General features: G+C 42.7%; 1 protein-coding gene and 1 non-coding gene across 22 annotated transcripts in view; both read right to left on the reverse strand.

Annotated features, from left to right (window-relative positions):
- EP400 (E1A binding protein p400) overlaps positions 1 to 21,111 on the reverse strand; it is a 54,266-nt gene extending 33,155 nt beyond the window's left edge. For 7 of the 21 annotated variants that reach the window (XM_085593153.1, XM_085593152.1, XM_085593148.1 and 4 more), the window contains exons 1-11: positions 16,366 to 20,906; positions 15,788 to 15,897; positions 13,916 to 15,678; positions 10,124 to 11,476; positions 4,213 to 4,303; positions 3,697 to 3,804; positions 2,610 to 2,989; positions 2,099 to 2,404; positions 1,767 to 1,952; positions 280 to 420; positions 86 to 164 (exon numbers count right to left, since the gene is read on the reverse strand). In XM_085593153.1, the coding sequence (XP_085449279.1) occupies positions 86 to 164; positions 280 to 420; positions 1,767 to 1,952; positions 2,099 to 2,404; positions 2,610 to 2,989; positions 3,697 to 3,804; positions 4,213 to 4,303; positions 10,124 to 11,446 (2,614 nt within the window). In that variant the 5' untranslated portion in view covers positions 11,447 to 11,476; positions 13,916 to 15,678; positions 15,788 to 15,897; positions 16,366 to 20,906. The other 14 variants (XM_085593142.1, XM_085593135.1, XM_085593143.1 and 11 more) reach the window with 14 other exon arrangements.
- Positions 17,033 to 17,171, reverse strand: LOC116184204 (small nucleolar RNA SNORA49). The gene has a single exon (XR_004148960.1). It is a non-coding gene; the product is annotated as a small nucleolar RNA SNORA49 (small nucleolar RNA).
- Positions 21,112 to 22,732: the final 1,621 nt, after the last annotated feature.

Here is a 22,732-nt window from a genome sequence, read left to right on the forward strand (position 1 = left end):
GAGATTAACCTGCACTGAGTGATATTATATAAAACAATATCATCAGAATTCAGACTATGTTTCTTATTAAATGGAAAACAATTACCTTTCCTTGAAAATCTCTTTAGATTCAAAGCTTTTTTCCTTTTCTCTTGAAATTCAATTTGCAGTTTAATTTCAACAACCTGAAATATAAAGCACGGCTAATAAATAATAAAATCACTTTTACTTTACAAATGAATTCCTGAAGATGAAAAAACCACCACAAATTGCACAAGTCTTACTGAGTGAGTACTTTACCTGCTCTATGTTAGACCAGAAATACTCTATTTCTCTAGCAATGGATGCTGCAATCCTCCTGAGTTTATTCTGTTCCTCCCTTTTAGCTCGCTCTTCATTGAGTTTCTTTTCTTCATGGTAACGAGCCACAGTTCTTACCATCTAAAATACCATGAAATACTGAATTAGGCTACCTCAAAATACATGTCATTGCATTTCTTAAGATTATAGTAGTTATCAGCAGCCAGATGTTGACCACAGCTTTACACACATAGCACTTACCTCCAATATTTCTAATTCTTACCATGCCAGTAAAGCAACAGACATGAAACTCAAAGAAAAAAAAAATACAACTATAACTAAGCAATCAAGGAGGAAACCCTTAATTCACTCTCTAAATACAAAAATTAGAAAAAATTCCACTGAAATTAGCAGCAAACACAAAAGAAAACCTTTTTTTCAGACAGCACATATGAAGTCACAGAAATCACACCACAAGCTAAAATGAGTTCAAAAAGAGTGTACATACATGAATGAAAGATCAGTCAATGGCTGTTAAGACTGACTTGATTGCAACCTTTAGCTCAGGAGGTCCCTAAAACACTGACTTCCAGAAGTTTGAAGCAAAGTGCCAGGGGAAGGATCTTTTCACATTTCCCCTTCCTGATTCTCCTATTCTTAAAAACCTACCGTTGGCCACAAATGGAAATCCAGATTTAAATTATATTCAAAATGAAGATATTTATTGTACAAAATAATACAATTATTTCAATACTTTGCTTCTGAGTTTCCATCATTTCAGAATATACAGTAGAAAACAACATGGCAATGTAAACTAATGACCTTCAGTTGCTCTGTTCATTACCCTAAATTGGTCATAAATGTATCAAAAAAAAAAAAAAAGATGCCACATTGCTGATATCCATAGAAAACCCTTGCTTACTGTAAACTAACAGATTTTATATATTTCATCTCACACCATACCAATTTTCATTCCACTACTGTGTTCCTGCTGTGGTGCTCTCTTCCCCTATGGAAACAGTTCTCTACCATGTTTCCACTACTGTCTCTACTCTTTAGTTTTCTGTGAGATTAAGAAAAAATAACTAGATAGACAACCACACCCAGTGGGAGTTATTTACAAAATTCTGTATGTACTCTTTATTGGCTGGAAATAACTGATTATTTGTGAGACAGGCATTACAACTCCATTTTTTTTATTTAAATGTAACCCAGTCAACATATTGAGTGGGCTCCTAAAAAAGCTATTTGATTTCCAGAGGAATAAAATCCACAAACTGTTGTTTGCATCCACAGCCTGTACAATTACCCAGGCTGTCTCAGGTGCCATATCCAAAACTGACAACAAAACTTCTCATTTGAAGTAAAGTTAGTGCCTCATCTTTCCTTTGCTTCTATCTGTAGCAAAAGATATCTCAATAGCTTTGCTACCAAACTGAGTGATATCAACATTTATTGCTCTGAGTTATAAAATGGTTTTCAAGTACCTTTTTAGCAGTTGCCATCTTCCACTTTCTCTCCTGGGCAAAATCAGTTGCCATCCACTGCATTTCTTCCAGCAAATAATCCCAGTGGGATTTTGGTCTTGGAGCCTCTTGGAGTTTAGGCAGTCGTCTGGGGGACCATAAACCTTCCTTTCTCAGTTCTGCTATCCGCTGGTGGATTTGATTTTCCTAAAAAGAAGTAGAGAGACTTACAGTGAAGCTGCAGAATCCACCTGAAGTCACAGAATCAAAGAAAAATAGTAATAGCTCCCAATTTATAAATTAATTCACAGGAAAAGAAAAGGTGTAAAAGCATCATACATAAAATATCTTACCAGCTTGACCTGCTCAGCCAGCTTGTCTTGAGAGTTTTCCTGGGGCAACACTGCTGCATTCTGAGCTGGACTTTGTGTTTTAGGTGCTGCTGCTGCTACTGCTAAGCCAGGAGGCTTCGATGCAATAGGAGACAGGGACTTGTTGGTTGCTGGAGAGGTCCTGTTTGTTTGCAATGGGTATGGAGAAGGCGGTGTTGTGCCTGGGATCGCTGCTGGAGCGATGGATGAGGTAGGTGGCAGTGGATTTGCTGCAAGACGCTGAGAACTCTGAGCAGGATCTGCAGACGGTCGTGTCAGAGTCACCGTCTGCCCAAGAAACACACTGGTTACTGATGAGTTGAGGATTCAATACTTAGTCTACATTACAGCAGAACATAACTTAATAACAAATGTCCACCTGCACTTTTACAAGGAAAGGATTTAAGTGTCCAGTGGAATTAAGAGATGAAGACAGCGTTCTTAGGTTCTGGCCATGGAACAAACCCACGTCCGCCCCGTAACGCTCCCGTACCTGCTGCTGTATGGCAGCTTGAGGCTGCGACACTTGGCTGGGCGCCTGTCCTTGCACGTGGATGGCTGGTGGCACCTGCTGCTGCAGCGGCGCTGGAAGCGGAGCGGCCGTCAGGGGCACGCTCTGGGGCTGGATCTTCACCTGGATCTGCGGCTGGGCTGGAGGCTCCACGAGCTGAGGCTGCTGCTGCGGGAGCTGCAGGGCGGCGGGCAGCGAGGCCATGGGGACGCTGGCGGGCTGCAGGCGCGCCGGCAGCTGCGGCGGCGGCGTGTGCAGGCTGGCGGCGTTCTGCACCGGAGGGCCCTTGGAGGGGTCGTACTGCTGCTGGCTCTGCTTCTGCCCCGTCAGCTGCACCGGCTGCGGAGTGGGAGGCATCCCGCCTGCAGGGCAAGAGGAGACACGTGCAGGTGAGATTAAAACCTGCGATGCTCTCTGTTGATTTAAGGAGGAAATCGACTGCGAATAGAGTGGTTTTGTTACTTACTTTGCCACAAGACACCATCACTTGAAAATACCACATCACAATCACAAAATAAATCACCATTACAATAAACAACGAAGTACTTCATGCAGAGGACTGTAACTAAAATTTGGAGCACAGCAACTAAAAAAAGAGCATGTCATTATGGGTCTTCTAAATTTTGTACACTCAAAAAAAAAAAGGACTGGTGAACTAATGGAATTTAACCTAAAATACCAGCATGAAGTCTAAATACTACTTAGTTCTTTCTAAGAACACATTCACTCTAACACATATTCTAAAGCTTGGCATGACTAGTGAGTAAAAATTTGTCATGATGTTCCAATTACATGGTTTCCTTTTCACAAATCATTGGTTCCGTTCCAGAATTCTCAGATTGGCCATTTTGCATCAGCACCTGTGACGTATTTCCATGCCCACATGCACCTTTGGAGCCCGTCACTCAGCTCCTTAAACAAACCAGGCATTGCATACCAAGTATTAATTTACATGGAGAAGTGTGTGGTGGGACTAGGATCTTGGCAGGCCGGAAGCCCAAGTTTCTAGTTCCATCACCAACATCTCCTTGTGAAATTAATGTGCAACTGGCATGTGGTGACACAGTACCTTGTGCAGTTGGCATTAGCTGTTGAAGAGGAACTCCTGAAGCCACACCCGGGTGCTGAAAAACCATCCCATGACGGCCCACTTCAATTCGTGGTCTCTTAGACGAATCTGTGATATTCAAATTCCATTTATGGCATGGTATAATGGAATGGGTTCAATTTTACAAAGCAAACTACTACACATGATTCCACCATCAGCTCTGAAAGCTACAACTCCTGTACATGTGTAGCATTTATGAAGAACATGCTCCAGGGGCAGAGTCCCTCTGACTTCAATGTGGCCATCTCCAATCTTCTCAGCCAGAATAATCAACCTAACCATGTCTCCATGCCTGCCAAATCCAGGCCTATCTACTGGGAGTGGAGTGCACGCTTCCCACAGCACCAGTCACAGTAGATAATCCTAAGGATCCGGTGATTCCCAAGGTGAGGCAAAAATGTATTTTTGAACAGTGGGCTCCAATCACTGTTTGGAAAAAAAAGAGGATGGAAGTGGAATGGTGCCTGTGGAACATACCTGCTGGTGCAAGGGCCTGCTGCTGTCTCTTAAAAGCTTCAATCTCTATGGTGCTCACAGTCCCCGTCGCTGGAGTCCCTGTATGCGTTTGCTACAGGGAAAAGAAAACAAATCACAGAAGTTCAATCTGCAAATGGTCTGACACCAGGAGAGAATTTACAAGAAGATCTAAGGAGGCCAGCACAGAAAAAGTCCTTCAGAACAGCTGTACAAAAAAGGAAACAAGACTCATTCAGTATCTGCTATGAAGTTTTAGTTGTCCACAATGCACAAATACTCTTCGTTGAGTTTAAATTTTATAGTGATGAAGTTGTTTATATATAATGCACACCTACATTTTGTTAAGTGATACCAAACTCAGGAAAATGGGATATGTAAAAAACAAACTTGCTCAGTACCTTTTGATACTATTGTTTTTAATTAATGGAAATTTTCATTAGTGCATTATATCTGTGTGAAACATCAGTAACACAAATTCATCCTCATCCTGAAAACAGCTTAAGCTTATTTGAGTTTCCAGCACTCTCAGGATAGAGCTTTGTGAGAGTTACTGTTGAAATATTTCAGGAAAAAGCTAGGAAGATGGAATGAAGAACCTCAGCCAAGGTACACAAGTTCCAGTTCCAGTTTTCCAGATGCTGGACTTGTACCTGTTTGCACAGCTGGCAAAATGAGCCTCATGAATAAACTCAGTGAGGAGAAACAATATTGTCATAAGGTTTAGGTGACATCAGAGATCACCAGAAATTACTATCCATTTTGTCTGAGGATAAACAGCACACAAACTGTGAATTAAAAAGTCTGGAAGAGCACTGTTGATATTGAGATGAAAAAGGAATCACTGGGCTCTGATTCAGCAAGCTGGAATTTAGCTTCAGTAAGATTACACTGTGCATTCAAGCTTTATTTTTAAATAACTACATTTAATATCAGCAGTGATGGCAAGAACCTGTCCCAGAGAATCGCTTCAGCATCAAGCACAGGTGACAGGCTCATGTACAGTATTACTGAAGCAAACAAATTTGGGTATATGACAATTTTCATGCTCTTTGGGGTCTCAGCATACTGGCAATTATTTATTAATGTCCATCAGTGTCTGTGCAACTCCAATTCCTTTCAGTGAGTTTCCAAATAATTTTTAACTCCTCCTCAGTATTTTGCCATGCTGTACCAAATATTCTACTGTGAAACCTGGTATGAGAAAAATAAGGGCTATCCCAAAAAATGTCTTAAGGACATTCCACCAGAAAATACAAACACAGACTTTATGTATGGTAGTCTCTGCATCCTGGGAAATGAATTCATTTAGCACTCTAGTACTCAAAGTGTACTTTTCTAATGGTGAGAGCCTTAAACATGTTGAGGTATAGTAAGGGTTTGTAAATGTTGTGAAATTTTTTGATGACAATGCAAAAGGCAGTAATTTTCCATTTTAATTTTTTTACTTTATTCACAGGTATTTTCTCCTCCAATTTTAAACAAAATTTTACCAATGTAAATTAAACCCACAGAGGTAAACACCAGTCTATGCTGAAATAAATCACAGCAGTGACATCCTACATCTTCAGTGCTTCACTGCATGGTATTGATAATCACAGCCAACATCACCTACAGTGACTGGGTTTCAAATGCTCCTTTTTGAGCTGAATAGATCTCATGCCCCTCAGACTCAATCAATAGCTATGAATTAATAACACTTAATCTCTTTGCTGCTCTGAGGGCATTTGCACCCACTCCAGTGATACAGCTACAGCCTTAAGATGTAAATTCTGGTTTTAAGTATCTCTGATTCATATTCACAGTTCACTGCCATTTCACACTCAATAGGGATTAAGTTTTCAAGTATTTGTCTTGTCACAAAATAGATATGCAGCATATTTCAGGTCCAACAGCCAGTGTCTGGCAGAGCATCATAGACGTGGGCATTCACAGAATTTTCAAAATAAGCAACAAGAATTGACTATGTAAATGCTACTAAATTGACTAACAAATTCAGTTTAGTCCTTTTTGCATCACAGGCTCCTGGGACATCAGTTTAAGAAATTATATTCTTCGAACTCCACATTATATGCCATTTATTTCACCTGCACTCTCCCTCTGGATGACTGCATAACCACAGTTTCAGGCTGTATCTCTACTTTAGGATTTCTGACTGACATTTTCTTAAGAATATGCCTCCCAGCTGTCTGCATTACCACCATGTAATTTAGGCCAGACTCTTCAGAGAGCAGACATATTATGTCTTTATAAATTGCAGTCACATACCAATATTAGACTAAAACTGTCCTAACTTTAATTAAAATAATGTAGTTGTCCTGAGGTCATTATTATGCAGCATGCACACAATAATCACTCTGAGCACTGCACTTCTGCCCTGGGATTTGAATGGTGATGCTGATTGGGACACATTATTTCTCCATAAACAGTTGCAAAGAGCAAGACTGATGGAAAGAAATGCCACTTTCCGTTAGCAGTTTGTGCTAAAAGGTCAGTACCACACAGCCAGTTTTGTGCATTTTTAGCATGAACCAGTTTCCCTGAAACTGCATGGTACAATTCCTTCAAAAGTATCACCACTGCTGCAGGTACAGCTTGGTGGTAACCCTAATCACTACAATAAATAACCTGATGCAATATTAAGTATTTTAAACAGCTTAAACAGAGCCTGACTACCTAAGGAGACTTCCAAGACATGTCAGTACTGGCCCTAAGGAAGAACTCAGTGAATCCCCTTTGCTGCACAACTCCTTTGTACAATATCACAGGGAACATCCCATCTGTTACACACAGTAACACAACACATCTTGTATTTCATTTCACTTTCCATATCCAAAGTCTAGATAAAGGGAGCACAGCCTGTACAGCTGCTGTGGTACAGCAGAGTAATTCACCCTGCAACACCTGCTGAGAATATCACTGAGCTAAAAGGTAAATATTTTAGTTGCAGATGGAATTAGGGTGTATTACTTCTCAGGGTATGTATGTAGTGATGTCTGGGTAACAGAGTTGAAGGCAGCTGCACAAAACCACACCAAACTGAAAAGCTGTATCATCACTGATCCACAAACATTTTAACTGCTTATCACATTTATTTCTTGGCTTTCTCCAGCATTCCTCATGAAAAAAAGAAAAAAATTGTTTAAAAAGACTTTCATAATAAAAATAACCACTTCTGTTTCTTCTTCCCAACATTTATGGCAGAGCTAATGGAAAGCAGTTAATTATTTAAAACAAATTGTATCGGAGGATTAGTACTGTTGTTTAACACATTTCAGGGAAGGCAAATCCAAAACCTTCTGTAGCCACACTCAAAACCTTTAATACATAAGGGGAAGAAAAAAAAAAGAAAAGAATTTTAGAAGAAATCCACAATTACAATGCCACAGACAAAGAATCCATATCATCATTACGCAGAATGCACAAATGAACCAAATGCATTAGGGATACAAAAGACAAACAAACCAAAGTGAAAACATTCAAGCTGAAAGTTAATGCAATAAGCCAGCAACCTGGAGACAAAGCTTTAATTTCCTCAAGGCTTCAGTTATACTGATGCATTTGAAGACTGCAGAAGTTTTTTGGTTTTGTTTAGATGATAAGGGATGGGCTCTTGGGAAAATTCTAATTCATCTAAGAAATATCAAATCTGAATGAAGAAAAAAAATCTGGGATGAAACTACATTTTAGAACCATTGAAAAGTACCTGAAATGGTTGCTGCTGGGATGAAAAAGCAGCAGAAACATTTGGAGGAAGCTGGGTTGCTATAGCGACAGGAGTACCAGTCTGCCCATCCTTTCCTGTCACAACCTTTACCTGAGAGAAATATTTTGGGAAAAAAAAAAAAAGAAGGGAGAATCATTTTCTTTTTAGAGGTTTCTCTTTTTTTTAACTGTTCAACACACTCCTTTGGTACTGATGGCACCTCACTGAAGAGGGGATAATAACCAAACCACCACCAGTACAGCTTGTTTCAAGCACAGCCCATTTTTAGAGTTCTGTCTTACTTTTAGTAGCAGAACAGAGCACAGCCTTGACTGTTTATTGTGACTTCTCGTCACTGGAAATGTTTTCTTAAATCCAGTTAACACAAAACTGTGTTTTAAATTGAATGATTGCTGCTGCTAACAGACAACAAATTAGCATGACAGACAGTTTGAACGCAAGAGAGCTTCAACATTTATTTAAGCAATGAGCACAGCCACCATTCACTCTCCCCTCGAATTCCCAAAGAAATCAACCTTCCAGGCAAGGGATGAAGCGTGTTGCTTTAGCAGAAAGTGATAAAGAGGGGAGGGGGAAATAAAACAGAAGACGACAACAAAATACAAAGAAAGAACATACTCAAAAGATGTCTTAATCTTTCAGAAGGATTCATCACTTGAAAACACATAAAGACTTTTGCTGTTGCACTTTGCAAAATTCTCCAGCAGTTACAGGGACAAGAAGCTTCCACAAACAAAAGAGGATCCACCACGAGAAGGCAGTGAAGTACAGCAAATTCTCAACCCGAACCACCACAGGGTAGAGCCTCAACTCATTTAAAGTGTAGCAACACCACTGACTTCAAGGAACCTGTACCATTTACACCCCCTAAAAATCCCTCAAAGTGTGCAGATGGTAGTTAAAAATACCTGGTTATTTCAGCTGACAAACACGCAACCCAACAAGAACACCTAAACAATTTGACAAAACACAAACCAGGTGAAAAAAAAATACTGAATATCCATTGTCAATAAAATACAGTAAACAGGCTAGCTTTTATGTTACTATATGAAGTAATGATTCCTATAAAAGTGTCAATAACTGTCACAAGCAGAAATATATTTTCCCTAATTAAGAAGCTTATACAACAAAGTACTAAAAAAATTAAAACTTCAGCCATTATTCTGTTAAAATTTCCCACAAATTCCAATTGAAGGTATGATTGCTAATGAGTCATGCCTAAGAGCCATCAAATTTCAGTGAAGGAACTCATTTACAAAGGGCATTCAAAGCAAAACAAGGTTCTTTACATAATACTGGTTCTTCTACAAACAGGCAGCTACATAATTCATAAACTTTAGAAGATATTTATGAGTGCCTCGTGGTGCAGGGGCATCAGTTCTATCTACTCTGCTGCAACCACTTGCCATGCTGGCTTTTGGGCCAGCTTTGCACCAGACTAGTGCTCCAGCACCCACAGGTGGGTACAAACGTGCAGGAAAAGCTGCACAGCACCTGTTAGTGGCAAGCTTCTTTCAAGTTCTTTGCCATCAATAAGCAGTGAATTCAAGTTAGTAACTTAAACCTTTGCATAAGTAACAAAGTGAACTCGTCAATGTCCAGTCTGTAAGTGCTGGTTGTTCATCCTTTAAACAGCAGCTTACACACAGAGCTCCAGGGCACCCAAAACAATATAATTAATATATGACTGTGGACCCTTACACATGTTCTCCCTCACTAACTAGATTAATTCACATTTTCTGTTGGCTGCAGCAACACTGAACTTCAGTGACATATATGATTAACAGTCACATGAGTCAGGCTAACCTCTTGTAATGCTTTTGCTCATTCTCTTTTGGTTTGTCCAAGTCTAGTTAAGTGAAATTCAAGCTAAGATTCCTAGTCATAACCATTCTGAGAGTTTAAAACCATTTCCATACTTCTACCATCTTTATTTGTGTGCAGCTAGGACAGTTAAAGCTCCCTCTCTATGCTTTTATTTTAAACACAAAAATCTAACAGCACACTCAAACCAACCATCGAATGACACTACCCAGAAGAACTGTATTCTTTCAGGCCAACTTTTATGAAAAACTGCCATACTTCACCAAGCAAAAATGATTTTTCATGTCCTGTCCCATTCTTTAATACCTCACAATCCCAGTGCTACAATTTCATCTATGATTTTATTCCAACAAAATTTCTTACCTCATCATTGATGACCTCAGATTGTTCTTCCTCTTCTTCCTCCTCCAAATCCAAGTCATTTTGCCTCAGGTATGCTTGCAGAGGAACACAATGTTTCTTCTTAAAAGCTAAAAAGTCCATCATATTCCCTTGAAGATGTTGCAGGAAAAACAGTTCAATCAAACACTCCTTAAAAGTTTCCTTAAGAATTTCCATCTGCTTGTGGTGATGATCCAAACATAGTTTTCTCATTTGAGCAGTTTCTTGGTTGGCAGGAGGAATCTCCTCCAACTTTTTGGGCTGTTTTTTCACTGCTGTGTTAGCTGTAGGAGTGAGAGGAAGACTCGACAGCCCCTGTGGCACAGTGGCCCGTGAAGGACTTGTGGGAGGAGGAGGTGATGTCATTCCAAACGCACTCGGTCCTCCAACCCCTGCTATCAATCCACCAGAAGTCCTGTCAAATCCAATGGGTCTACTCAGCTGCTGCCCTTGAAGCACTTGCTGTTGCTGCTGCATAAGCTGCCCCTGGATAATATTGCTGATTTGGGGTGGCAAGCTGGTCGTTGTGATGTGGCCCGGGCTAGTCAAAGATTGCATATTTGCCCCGCTGGCCACGGGGCTCTGAGGGCCGAGGTGGTGGATGGTGCCCCCAGACTGCGAGTGGGGCTGCGAGAGCCGGCGCTCCCTCACCGTGGCAGGCGGCCCGGACGATGGAAGCTGCACTTGTGCAGCAGCTCCTTGAGCAATCTGTGCGATCCCCGGGCCTTCCTGGTACACGAAGTGTCCGCCGTTGGAAGGACTCAGGCTGATCTGCCTCACGAGCACGCTGGCATCCACAAAGCCTCTGGTGGGGCTCTGGCTGCACATGCCCAGGCCAGGCCCGGGGGTGCCCGCCCGGACGCTGGGCAGCGCCTGCACCGGCACCGGGTTGGGTTGGGTGGGGCTCTGGGACTGCACTTGCTGGGGCAGCGGAGAGGTGACCTGGATGTACGAGGGGGATCCATGCTCAAAGCGCCTCTGCTGGGGGCTGAACTGAAAGCTCGGGGACGTCGGGTTTGGAAGTGGCAGCGGGGTGAGCGTGATCTGCTGGTTGCCCGAGGCCACCGGGCCCACGTTCTGCAGGGTGATGTTCACGTTCTGCCCGGCCACCGGGCTCCGGCTCATGATGAACTGCTGGATCTGGTAACTGGGCGACTGCGGCGCTGAGGGACTCGCGGAAGGCGCGAAAGAGGCTGCGGGGGACTGGGGTAAATTTGCCTGTTGTTCTTCTCCCTCACTGCCTGTGAAGGACCTGGATCTCTGCAGCTGGCGCTGGGCATTCTGAGGACCATTGCCATGGTGCATTCTCACTGATCTAAGGTTTTACAGTGTAATCTAAAAAAATACAGAAAAACAGACATTCAGAGAATGTAAAAACTCTTTTGCAACTGAAACTATTTAGTTACACTTAGAAAGATTGCCTTATAGTAAGAACTCTGTTATCCTGGTTTTGCAGTTACTTAAAATGTTTCAAATTATCCAAAACCCTCAGCACAACAAAAATCTCACTCAAATCCCTCATAAATTTCTCTAGCTAATACTGCTATTGAATAGTCTTGTGTTCCCCTTAGCTAGGTAGAATGGCTTCAAATAATAAAAAGAATGAACAGGACTTTTTCCCTTGCTGTGGAACTTTAAGAAATAACGGTCTCCAGCATCAAGGCATCTACTCTTTTTTCGTGTTCATTATTATCAATGTTTCAGTGCTTTTAACTCTTAATGCAAAGTTATTGTAATTGCTGAAACATATCTGAAACATTGTTTCAACAGCAACTAAAAACAAGAAAATAGACAGACTATTCAACTTCATTGTTCTAGCTACTGAAGGCCAAGTCATCTAAATGTATGAAAAACCACTGTACTTGATGCTTAACTTTGCCTTCTTGTCCTTCAGAACACAAAGAGACAAAAATTAACCAAATCTGCATTTCATTTAAAATGCTGTTTATTGAGTCAAGCTACCCAGAAATCCCAAAACGTTCTGGTTTTGTATTTCAATCACAGACAAACAAAAATTCCAATGACATGCACTGACAGGTAGACTCAGGGCTGGGACTCACACAGAAATAGCAGCAAGAGAAAATGAAACCTGATGGGTTTTTTTTTTCCTTTCAAAATCTCTCGCCTCTTTTGAAAGCAACACTTTCACTTTTAGCATTTCAGGCCATACATAAACATGCTGCCGATCCTGTGTGTTCCTAACTCGGAGTTGGTCGCAGGCGGCACCAGGCAGCAGCACACCGGCCCGGCAGCACCGCTGGGAAAAGCCGGGATGCAGCGGGCGCTGCCGGCTCTCCCGTTCCTCCGCCGCCCAGGCAGGGAGCAATCACAGCCCTGCGCCGCCTGCAGCCATCTGCCCAAGCCCTGGGGATGGAGAGTCCCTTCCATGCCCCGGGAAACAGGCGGCTGTCCGGGAAGGTGGAGCAAAGCAGCGTTGTCACACACGTGCCAGCAGCGACAGGGGGCCGAGACCCGGGACCTCCCGTGCCGGGAGTACCGGGGAGTGCAGCCGGCACAGCGGCTCCTGCGGGCGGGCTTCGCCTCTCCCGCCCGGAGCTCATCCCCGCGGGTCTCGGCTGTCCGCACCGGGGCCATCCCGGCGGGTCTGGGCTCCCCGCACCGGGCTCATCCCGGCGGGTCTGAGCTCCCCGCACCGGAGCTCATCCCCGCGGGTCTCGGCTGTCCGCACCGGGGCTCATCCCGGCGGGTCTGGGCTCCCCGCACCGGGGTTCATCCCCGCGGGTCTCGGCTGTCCGCACCGGGGTTCATCCCCGCGGGTCTGAGCTCTCCGTGCCGGGCTCATCCCGGCGGGTCTGAGCTCTCCGTGCCGGGCTCATCCCGGCGGGTCGCGGCTCTCCGCACCGGGGCTCATCCCGGCGGGTCTGAGCTCTCCGCACCGGGGCTCATCCCGGCGGGTCTGAGCTCCCCGCACCGGAGCTCATCCCGGCGGGTCTGAGCTCTCCGTGCCGGGCTCATCCCGGCGGGTCTGAGCTCCCCGCACCGGAGCTCATCCCGGCGGGTCTGAGCTCTCCGCGCCGGGCTCATCCCGGCGGGTCGCGGCTCTCCGCACCGGGGCTCATCCCGGCGGGTCTGAGCTCTCCGTGCCGGGCTCATCCCGGCGGGTCTGAGCTCTCCGTGCCGGGCTCATCCCCGCGGGTCTGAGCTCTCCGTGCCGAGCTCATCCCCGTGGGTCTGAGCTCTCCGTGCCGGGCTCATCCCGGCGGGTCGCGGCTCTCCGCCCCGGGGCTCATCCCGGCGGGTCGCGGCTCTCCCACTCCCCGGAACTCAGATCTGAGCGAGCTCCCTCAGTAGAGCGGGAAGGAGAAAAAACTGCACTCCTTACAGGCCCCTTTTCCAAAAGATTAAACAATACTGCAGTTCTTCGAGGTATCGCGGTTCTTTCACAGCGCCGATAACAAATAGTTAAGATTCAAACGATACCACATGCATCAAGGTCTTGTTATTTTAATTACCCGCACCTCACTAACACTTACGGCCCCAGTGAAAACACTTAATTAATTACAGGCCGCTAAGGGAGGTCCCGATGCAGGGATCGCCTTTTGTGTACGAGCAGCGCGGCGGGTCCCCGGGCCGGGGCCGAAGCGCGGCGCCGCCGCCGCTCCGCGGGGACTGCCCCCGCCCGGGGCTCCCGGCCCGGCCCCGCGTCCCCGCGCCGCGCCGGGCGGGCCCGTCCCCCCGCGGTGCAGCGGCGGGGCTGGCGGGGCCGCTCGGTCGCGCAGCCGGGCCCGGGCGGGCCCCGCGGGCCGCACTTACCGCGGGCTCCATTCGCTGCGGGCAGGAAGCGAGGGCGGGGGCGCCGCTACCAGCGCCGGCAGGAGACAAACCGCGTCCCGCCGCGCCTGCGCCGCCGCCCGCGGGCCGCGCCTGCGCCGCGCCTGCGCGCTCCGCGGGGCCTGCCGCGATAGGAACGGGCTCGGCGACAGCGCAGAGAAATTGTATTTATTGTGGCGGAGGCAGGGCAGGGGAAGGAGCGAGCAAAGGGACCGCGCACCGAGCTGGGCTGTCGCTTCTCCCCGACAGACGGTGTGGAAATCCACACTTGCAGGGACTGGGAGCGCCCGCAGCGGGGCCAGCCGGGCTAACGGAGGTGATGGAGGGGCTGGAGCAGCCCCAGCGGGGCTGAGGGAGCCGGCGCTGCTCAGCCTCGGGCAGAGGGCTGAGAGGCGACCCAGCCCTGTCTGTCAGGGCCTGCTGGGGCTCGGGGCACGGCCGGCGCTGCTCGGTGCTGCCAGGTTACAGGACGGGACACAGCGGGCGCACACCGATGCTCAGGAGGGGCCACCCGGACACGAGGAAGGACTTGTGGTACATCAGATGGAGCCGTACTGAAGCACTTCAGGCGTTTCTTTACATCAGCACGAGCACAGATTTGATTCTTGGACACTTTACCTTAAGTAAAGGTCAGCCTTTGATAAGAAAAAGGTCCCCATGAAATACATTCGTGCTTAAGAGAAAAGAAATTCACCAGATCACCAGTGATTTACTGTTAAATCTGAGAAAAATTATTGACAGTGGAAGTAAACTTACAGAAATCTATTTGAGGAACTTCTTTTTCTAATTGTCATTGTCATCAATTTGAATTCTGACTGAAATCGATTTGATTTGACTCAAAATTCTGGTTTTTATCAAGTCTTGTCTAAGAGAAAGGATGACTACCTACATTCTGAAATAAATACGAAGTGAAGGCTTAAGTACCAAAAATACGTAATCAAAAGTCCCCCTGTCTCAAAATTAATAGTTACCAATAGTCTTGACTGAAGATAATTCATATCCTACCACTTAAAAGTTAAAATAAACATCTCCCATCCCTTATTTTTAACATACTGGTTAGTGCAAAATGATACATCCAAGGTTGTGTTGTCATAAGATCGAGGAAATTTCATACTCCTAAGTGTGTGGAAATGTAATAAATATAACTGTATTATTCATACTGTTAGGAGAAGGTATTTACTAACATTTGTTTGTATACCAAGCTATTCAAAATTCTAAAATTTAGTTATGTTTCTGCTTAGTAAACACTCATGTAGTACTCTAACAGCAATGAGAAATTAAAAGGAAAAAAAACCAAAAAAACCAAAAAGGACCCCAGAAGTCGCCAAGTCCTCACAATGCAAAGCAAGTTTCAGCTTGAACTCTCCTTTCCCTCTGACCTGCAATGGTTTACATGTAACCATTTTGGCGTTGCTTTGGAGAATGATTAACATGTTACTAGAGTTAAACACATCACTGATAAGATCCAAGACCTTTAAGAAAACAATGCAAAATTTTTTTAATCATCCTAAAATCAAGTTGAGAAAAGTCAGAATTACAGATGTGTGTGACACCTTTTGCTGCAGATTTTGCAATGTCAATAAAAGGGTAGCATTATAATTGGAACACACAGATCTTTATTACAACTTCTCAATATTACCAATATTTATTAGATATTGTTACCTTCTGATTTTCTATATGAGCTGACAGTTCAGGATTTCTACTGAATTTAGCTGTGAACACACATCAGTGGTTCCCAAACAAGCCTAAAAATAAATAAACCATTACCTTTTCAAAATTCTGTCTCAGATCTAGTAAAACACTTATTTTTTTATGTATCATTAAATTCTGCTCACATTCTTAATGTTACAGTACCTGGGATAAAAAGTCTGTTGAACAATCCCCTCCCTGAGCAGCCAGTTCTTGAATCATGTTTAATACTCTTTTTCAACAGCCTCTCTTCAATAGAATTACCACTTAAAAGCCTGTAAAACAAAGAAACCCATTACATTCCTTGTGGTCTCAGCACATCCTTCCAAGACAAGAAACAGTCACTTGAGAGAAGTTTTCAAATACACCTTAGACCTACACACACAGCATCTCCTCACTGGTGGATCTGAAATTCAATGATGATCAAGAATGACATTTCTTGTTTATCAAGGGCTGAAAACACCCACATTTATTTTGGCTGTCCCAACACAGAATTCCAGATGGTTTGTTAGATGAAAGTGGGAGAGAAAGACAGGAGCAGAAGCAGCAGTGTGGGAAGGATGTGATTTTCATTTTCCCCCTAGTTTGAAGGGAAAGGTTATGATATCATCTTTGAAGGCATCTTAAAAGCCCAAGTTACTTAAACTAGAAGGGTGACCTCAACCAAAAATCCTAGTTTCTCCCCAAATCATCTTCTCTCTACTTTTGCTTTTAAACCACTGCTTTCTTAGCATGAAATTCACCTGTATGTGTGGGTATCTCTGCCTCTTGCACTTTTGTCACACCACTCCATCTTTGTGTCCATCAACAGATCTAAATCAGTGTCAGAGAAGACAAGAGGAATCACATCTGTGTGACTGACACCTGTGGAGGGAGTGTGGGAACACAGGATAGCACTGAAGGATCACTTGTCTTGGTTGAAGCTTTTTATGAATTCCTAAAATGGGGAAACAAGCAACTTAACTATAAATTCACATTAATATAGGATAAATCTCTAAAAAAACTTTTTTAACAGAGTGAGAAGACTGGAAAAATTGCTTTCTTATTACTTCCCCAACCTACATTAAGTGTGCAAACACTTCAAGTTATTTGACTGCCCATATTACAGATCTACACAGTTCATAATTAATCTGTCTACCCTTAAAGCTATTAATTTATGGTGCAGCCATATAAAATCTAAAGATCTATTACAAGTAATCACATCATGTCCTATGACTAAGCACACCTGAGTTGTTATTCCTGTACATGCTTCATTATTTTTCTTGTCCATTGACTAAATCAAATCCCTTCTGTTCTGCTGCCTTGTGTTGCTTTAAGGTAAAGTATTATTTAATGTTTTATACTGCATCTTACAGAAAGCATAATGATGCAATTTGGAATAAAAAATAAGAAAAACTTCAATATATTGTTAATGTTTGCTCAAGTTGTAGGCCCCAGAGGATATAGAGAATCTTGCTGGGGAGGGAAAGGAGCATATTTTCAATTTATCCTCAGGCAATGCCAGGGCACTTTACGAAAAATAAAAGCCCCTGGAGTAAGGCTGAGGAACTGCCAACATAAAAACACAAACTACACTTAAAGTACTAACAATGTAAACAGCTACAAATAATGAAAGCAAAGGCAAATTAATCAAATGGCTATTGTGAAAAAAAAAAATCTGCATTTGAAGCACAAATTGCTCGTAAACATAGGATAACTAGTGGCATACTCCTTGGAAACACCCTAGATGCCTCATCAAATAGTAATATGACTGACATATTTCATACATAATTACATATTTGAGCTACAGCTACATACATAATTTGGTTCAATTAGTAAGGAAATTATGCAAATGAATCTCATTGTCTTAAGACTTTCCTTTAGCATTTGCCTTCCCACCATGAGCACCTACTCACTATGAGCTTGAGGAAGAGATCCTCTTACCAGCTAATGCCAGCTGTGAGCACCACTCTCACAAACTCTCACACACATGAGGAAATGGAAATTCAGGAAAAGCTCTAGGATGTTGAGCATTGCAATCATCTGTGTCAAAATCAGCACCTGCTGTCCGTTCTGCTTTCAGCTGCCAAAGCAGGACAGCCAGAGCTTGCCTGGTTGTGAATGAGAACCTGAGGGTTCTGCAGGTCACATTCACAACTGGACACAACCCTTGCACACAGGTGTAACCAGTGGTGGGTGTTTAATACCTGAATCACGCTGCACCATCTCTGTTCCTCGAGACTGAACTGCAGGAGTTTCATTCCATGGCTCCAAGCCTAAGAAGGATTTGCTCCATACAAACATGGAGGAGCAACTGCTACAGCTGGGAACACACACAGGTCTCTATAAAACAAATCAAAACTTTTTTATACTGATTTTTAACTGCTCGGGCTATTAAACACTCAAAACCAGTAATGTTGCAAAGAAGCACAAAGCACCTGGCTAAAGGTAATAGAAAGTAAATCAGGACATGTAGTTTTAAGTTGACATCAAGTAAGTGAAAAAAAAAAAACTGAAGAGGAAATTACCACTATCCATAAAGTTACCAAGAGAAGCTTACTACAACTCCTACTTTTTTTTTTTTTGTCAGCATTAACTTAGCACAACAAATACAAGATATGTCAAAGTCAAGTAGAATTGTTATATAACTAATAACAGTTGTCATGGAACTATTGAGAGTTTCAGATCCTAGAATGATCCAAAAGTATACATCTGAGATGCAAATAGGTTCAGCATAGAGGAATGTAGCCTGCAAAAAGGATAAAACAAGGCAGCCAATTTATCATTTAGCATTTTACAGTTTTTCACATAAATACCCTGTTTTGGAGGGTAGCACACACCCACCAAATTTGTGCAAAGGCTGCGCACGAATTTGTCTCAATTACCTGGCAATAACATCCTTCAGGGCAATCTGCTGCTGATTCAGTGTCAGAATGAGTTCCTGCAATGGATCCTCAGAGCCTCTGAAGTGCTGGAGTATGGGAGGCAATTTGCAAAGCCAGCCCAGCACCACTTGTTAATCCTGGCAGAACAATGCTGAGAGATTTTTCTTTCATTGATCCAAGAGCAAGTTTCCAACAGGTCTCTGCCATACACAGGGGTTCTGCAACAATGACACTCATTCAAGAAGTATATTTTGTCCAGGTGTTCCTTCAGTTCTCCCTTTCTCCTGGAATATCCTTTAAATTCAAAATTTTTTTCTGAATCTGTTGTGACCAGATAAAGATCATGCAAAAAACAAAGTTGAAAATAAGGATAATTTAGCTCAGGCAAGAGTTCTGTGAATGGAGAAGAGAGCAGGAGAAAAGCTGACACTTGTGACACCAAGGACAAATGTTAGCTTTGGTACTGCAATGAAAAATAAATCTGCTTTCCTACTCTATGCCTACTGGCAAAAATATTATTTTTAGTCAGTAATCTGAGCAGAAAGAGGTACCCAGCTGAAGAGCATATGGCAGGAGAGCTTCTGCTTCTCTCAACACACTATACTGTAAAATTCAAGTACACCAAATGCTCTGATGCTCCAGTTATCTCTGAAGGATCACATGGAAGGGGCATAACAGAACTCCCATATCCCCTAGTCATCTTTGGAGTCTGGAAACAGCAAGAGAACTCCCCAAAAGATGCTAATAAGGGTCAAACTTCTTAATGGAGCAAAGCTTTCCTATGGGTATGGTTTCAAAAACACTGCAGTTTTAAAATCAGATTTCACAGTAACTGTTTTGTGTATGCTATTTCCAGGAAACCAAAGGTGTCTAAACAGAAAAAGAATGAGTTCTTTTTCTGTTTTACATATATACTTCAGCTATCATTTCCAAGTCTTTAACTTCAGTAGCTGCCAATGCTCTCTTCTGGCAGAACAGGCTAAGAACACTAGTGCAGGACATTCTCCTTGTCACCTGTCACAGCCACATGTCACACAAGCTGTCTTGGGCTTCACTGACCCTACTCTTCTCATATCAGGCTAACTTACTGTAAGATTTAACTCTACATTGCTCTACAGCAGAATTATATTTGCTCCAAGACTCAAAACTGAACCCTCCTAACTTCTCCTCCGAGGGAAGACTCAGGAACAAAAATCAAATAAGCTCAAAATTTAACTGAGCATTTTTTTCTCCCTCTGTCCTTCCCTCCCCCTCTTCCCCATCCCCCGCAAAAAAAATCTTTAGTGCTTTGCAAGTACATCCTAATATTAACTCGAAGGAGAAGATTTAATTATTCTGCTTAGGAAACTACTCCAGAAGCAATTTTCAGTGTTTGATCAAAACCACAAGTGACTTCAACTCTTGAGCATGGCCAGAAAGATCGAAACTGAGCTTTCATAAATGAAAAGAACTATTAAGCAGTAAGAAGCACTCTGCTTTCCCTCAGAAGACTGAGGGAGAAGATTTTAAAGGCATAAAGTCTTTAGCAGTGATCAGTTTGAAAACAAAAGATTAAAAAAAATTAACAAATAATTATGAATGAACTCTCTCAACCCTCACAAATATTAGTCCTTTTCATATGCTATTAAAAAAAAATCAATTAAAAAAAAAATCAATCACCTGAACAGTACATACCTGTTTGGTTTGACCTTCTCTGGCTCAAGTCTGGGTGATGAAGGGGAGTAGGAGAACTCTTCAATAAGCTTTTCAATTACCTTCCGTTTTGGCAGCATTTGTGCTTTGTAGCAAGTAATTTGGTTTTCCATCCCAATCACATCAGAGAGAGACCAGTCTGTGTCCTTAAGTAATAGCAAAAGAAAAAAAAAACCCACACAAAGTAAAGAAATATTTTACTACTATTCCACTGCAGTTAAAATAAAAATCGCAATAATAGCAGTGTCTGAGAATGATGAAAAAGCTCCCAGCTGATGGCAGAATTAAAGAGGAACTGGAAGAGCCACGTGTCATGTGACACTGCAGAGAGCAGCTGCTGTTACTTTAAAAGGTTCCAAGAGCCCACAGCATGGAAATAGAGCATTATGCTCATGTTACCAGGAGTCACAGACAGGGCAGCACCCTCAAATGACAAGCTCTGCAGTTAATTCATTGCTCACAATTAAATAATTTGTCTTTGTAGAACTGGCATTCCAGACTCATCTATTCCCACCTTGACACATTAACCCTAAAATAAAACCATAAAATTATTTTAAGTTTTTACTTGATTTTATCTAAAAAACACATTCCTAAAGAAAGAAAAATAATTACAATCCCTTTAGTACTGTTTAAAGTTTACAAACAGTGAAGAGGCAACCCCAAACTCACAGATCCTCAATGATCACATCCTAACCATGAAAATGCTGCCTATTATTTTCTGGTTGAAAAGATCAAATTCACATTACTCTTTCAACAGCTATCATCTTTCATTTTCTTCCTTGGAAAAAAATCTGTTGCCATCCACTGCATTTCTTCCAGAAGATAATCATGGTGTGATTTATACTGTGGAGCCTCATGGAGTTTCGGCAGAGGTTTCAGAGATCATAAACTTTCTTTCCTCGATGATGCTGTTTGCTGCAGAATTTCATTTTCCTTCAATTAAACACAATTAAAGTTATGTTTCCTACTGCACAACACAAAATCAAGACAGACACTGAAAAATGTTAAAATGTTACATGGATAATCAATAGAAACAATTATTCAGTCCTTGGAAACATTCCATGGATTTTGAAGTTGCACTTTAGTAAAAGATAATGACTAATGCATTTTGTGCAGCTTTTGTAAAGTTTCTGAAGGACTTTGTGAGACAGCAGTAATACCAGAAATGAGTAGAGAATCTTGGGATGTAGAGCTACTCAGTCTTGAGAACTTTTGTTTTTCCTCCTAAAATACAGTACCCCTAGATCTCATTAGAAGTGCTGACTGATTCAGTGAGAAATTTCACAGAATTTAAATACTCTGCCAGATGGCAGATGGACAAAATTCCCTAAAAAATTCATATAAAAACACATTTAGTTTCATGCATTTTTATTAACACATGTAAGTATCCTGCAACTACTGGCAAATCAGCAGAAACAGCACAAATTTTCATGGTCATCCCCCTCCCCCCTTATTTTAAAATGGTGCATGAAATTTTTAAATGATGGATTCTGTTTAATTAAATCTCCTTCTAGGGCTTCATTACAGAACAAATGCTACTTCCCTAGAGAATGTGTCTGACTCCTTCTCACTCCTTTCCTTTCTTCAAGAAAAATCATGTATATCTGCAGCACTAATTAAAACCAAGCGAGAGGTACAGTTATCCACAGAGTATTCTAAATTTAAAGGAATACAAAATCTTTTTGCAAAGATTCATACCCAGCTGAGCTATACCACAGCTGTCTGAAGCAAATTATCAGGTTTGGCAAAGTCACCTGCAAAAAATACTGGAATCATTTGTTCCTTTCTCCCCAGGCTGGAGTGATAAATTCTGCCATCCACAAAGTGCCCACACAAAACACAAAGGTCAACACTCCCCATAGGAGAAAATATACAAATGTTGTATTTTTTAAATGTTGTACAATATACAAATATACCTGTTGTTGTAAGGGAACTGGAGCTGGGACCACAAGCACTTGGTTCTTATCCCATCCTGCTGGTTGTACCTGCTGGGTTCCTGCTGTGTGCAGCAGGTAAGGAATTAAGCAAACTTGACAAATTTGGTCCATTTTGCTGTTGGTTTTCCTCCTGGCTGATCTGCTGAGCCAATTGAGGGACAGGAGGCATTCCACCTGCAGAGAGACTATCAAAAATTGCAGTTTCAGTAAAGAAAATAGTGAAATGACAAAGAGAACCAAAGAAAGTGGCAATACAGCCTGTTACACAGCTGGTGAAATCAGCTTCCCCACCGCACCCCAACAGACCTGCCTGCCTGGAAGCTCTGAGGTGTGACTCAATCAACAAGTCAGTCTAGGATGCTTATCCACTCTTCAAGCTGACAAGATCTTTGCTAACAACACCCTGCAGAGAGCTGACAACTACACAACCAATCTCTATCAGGGTATCAAATGACCAAAAGGGAAAAATTTCATGCAACAACATTAATTAAGGAAAGCAACAAATTGGGCTCAGAGGGTACAAATTTAAACCCAATGCATGGAAAATGAGATGTGCAACACTTACTAGGATCTCTAAGATTTTCTCCAGAGGGTTTTTTAAATGCGCAACAATTGGT

This window comes from Lonchura striata, chromosome 15, assembly GCF_050655825.1.
Source record: "Lonchura striata isolate lonStrDom1 chromosome 15, ASM5065582v1, whole genome shotgun sequence".
In the NCBI taxonomy this organism is placed as follows: Eukaryota; Metazoa; Chordata; class Aves; order Passeriformes; family Estrildidae; genus Lonchura; species Lonchura striata.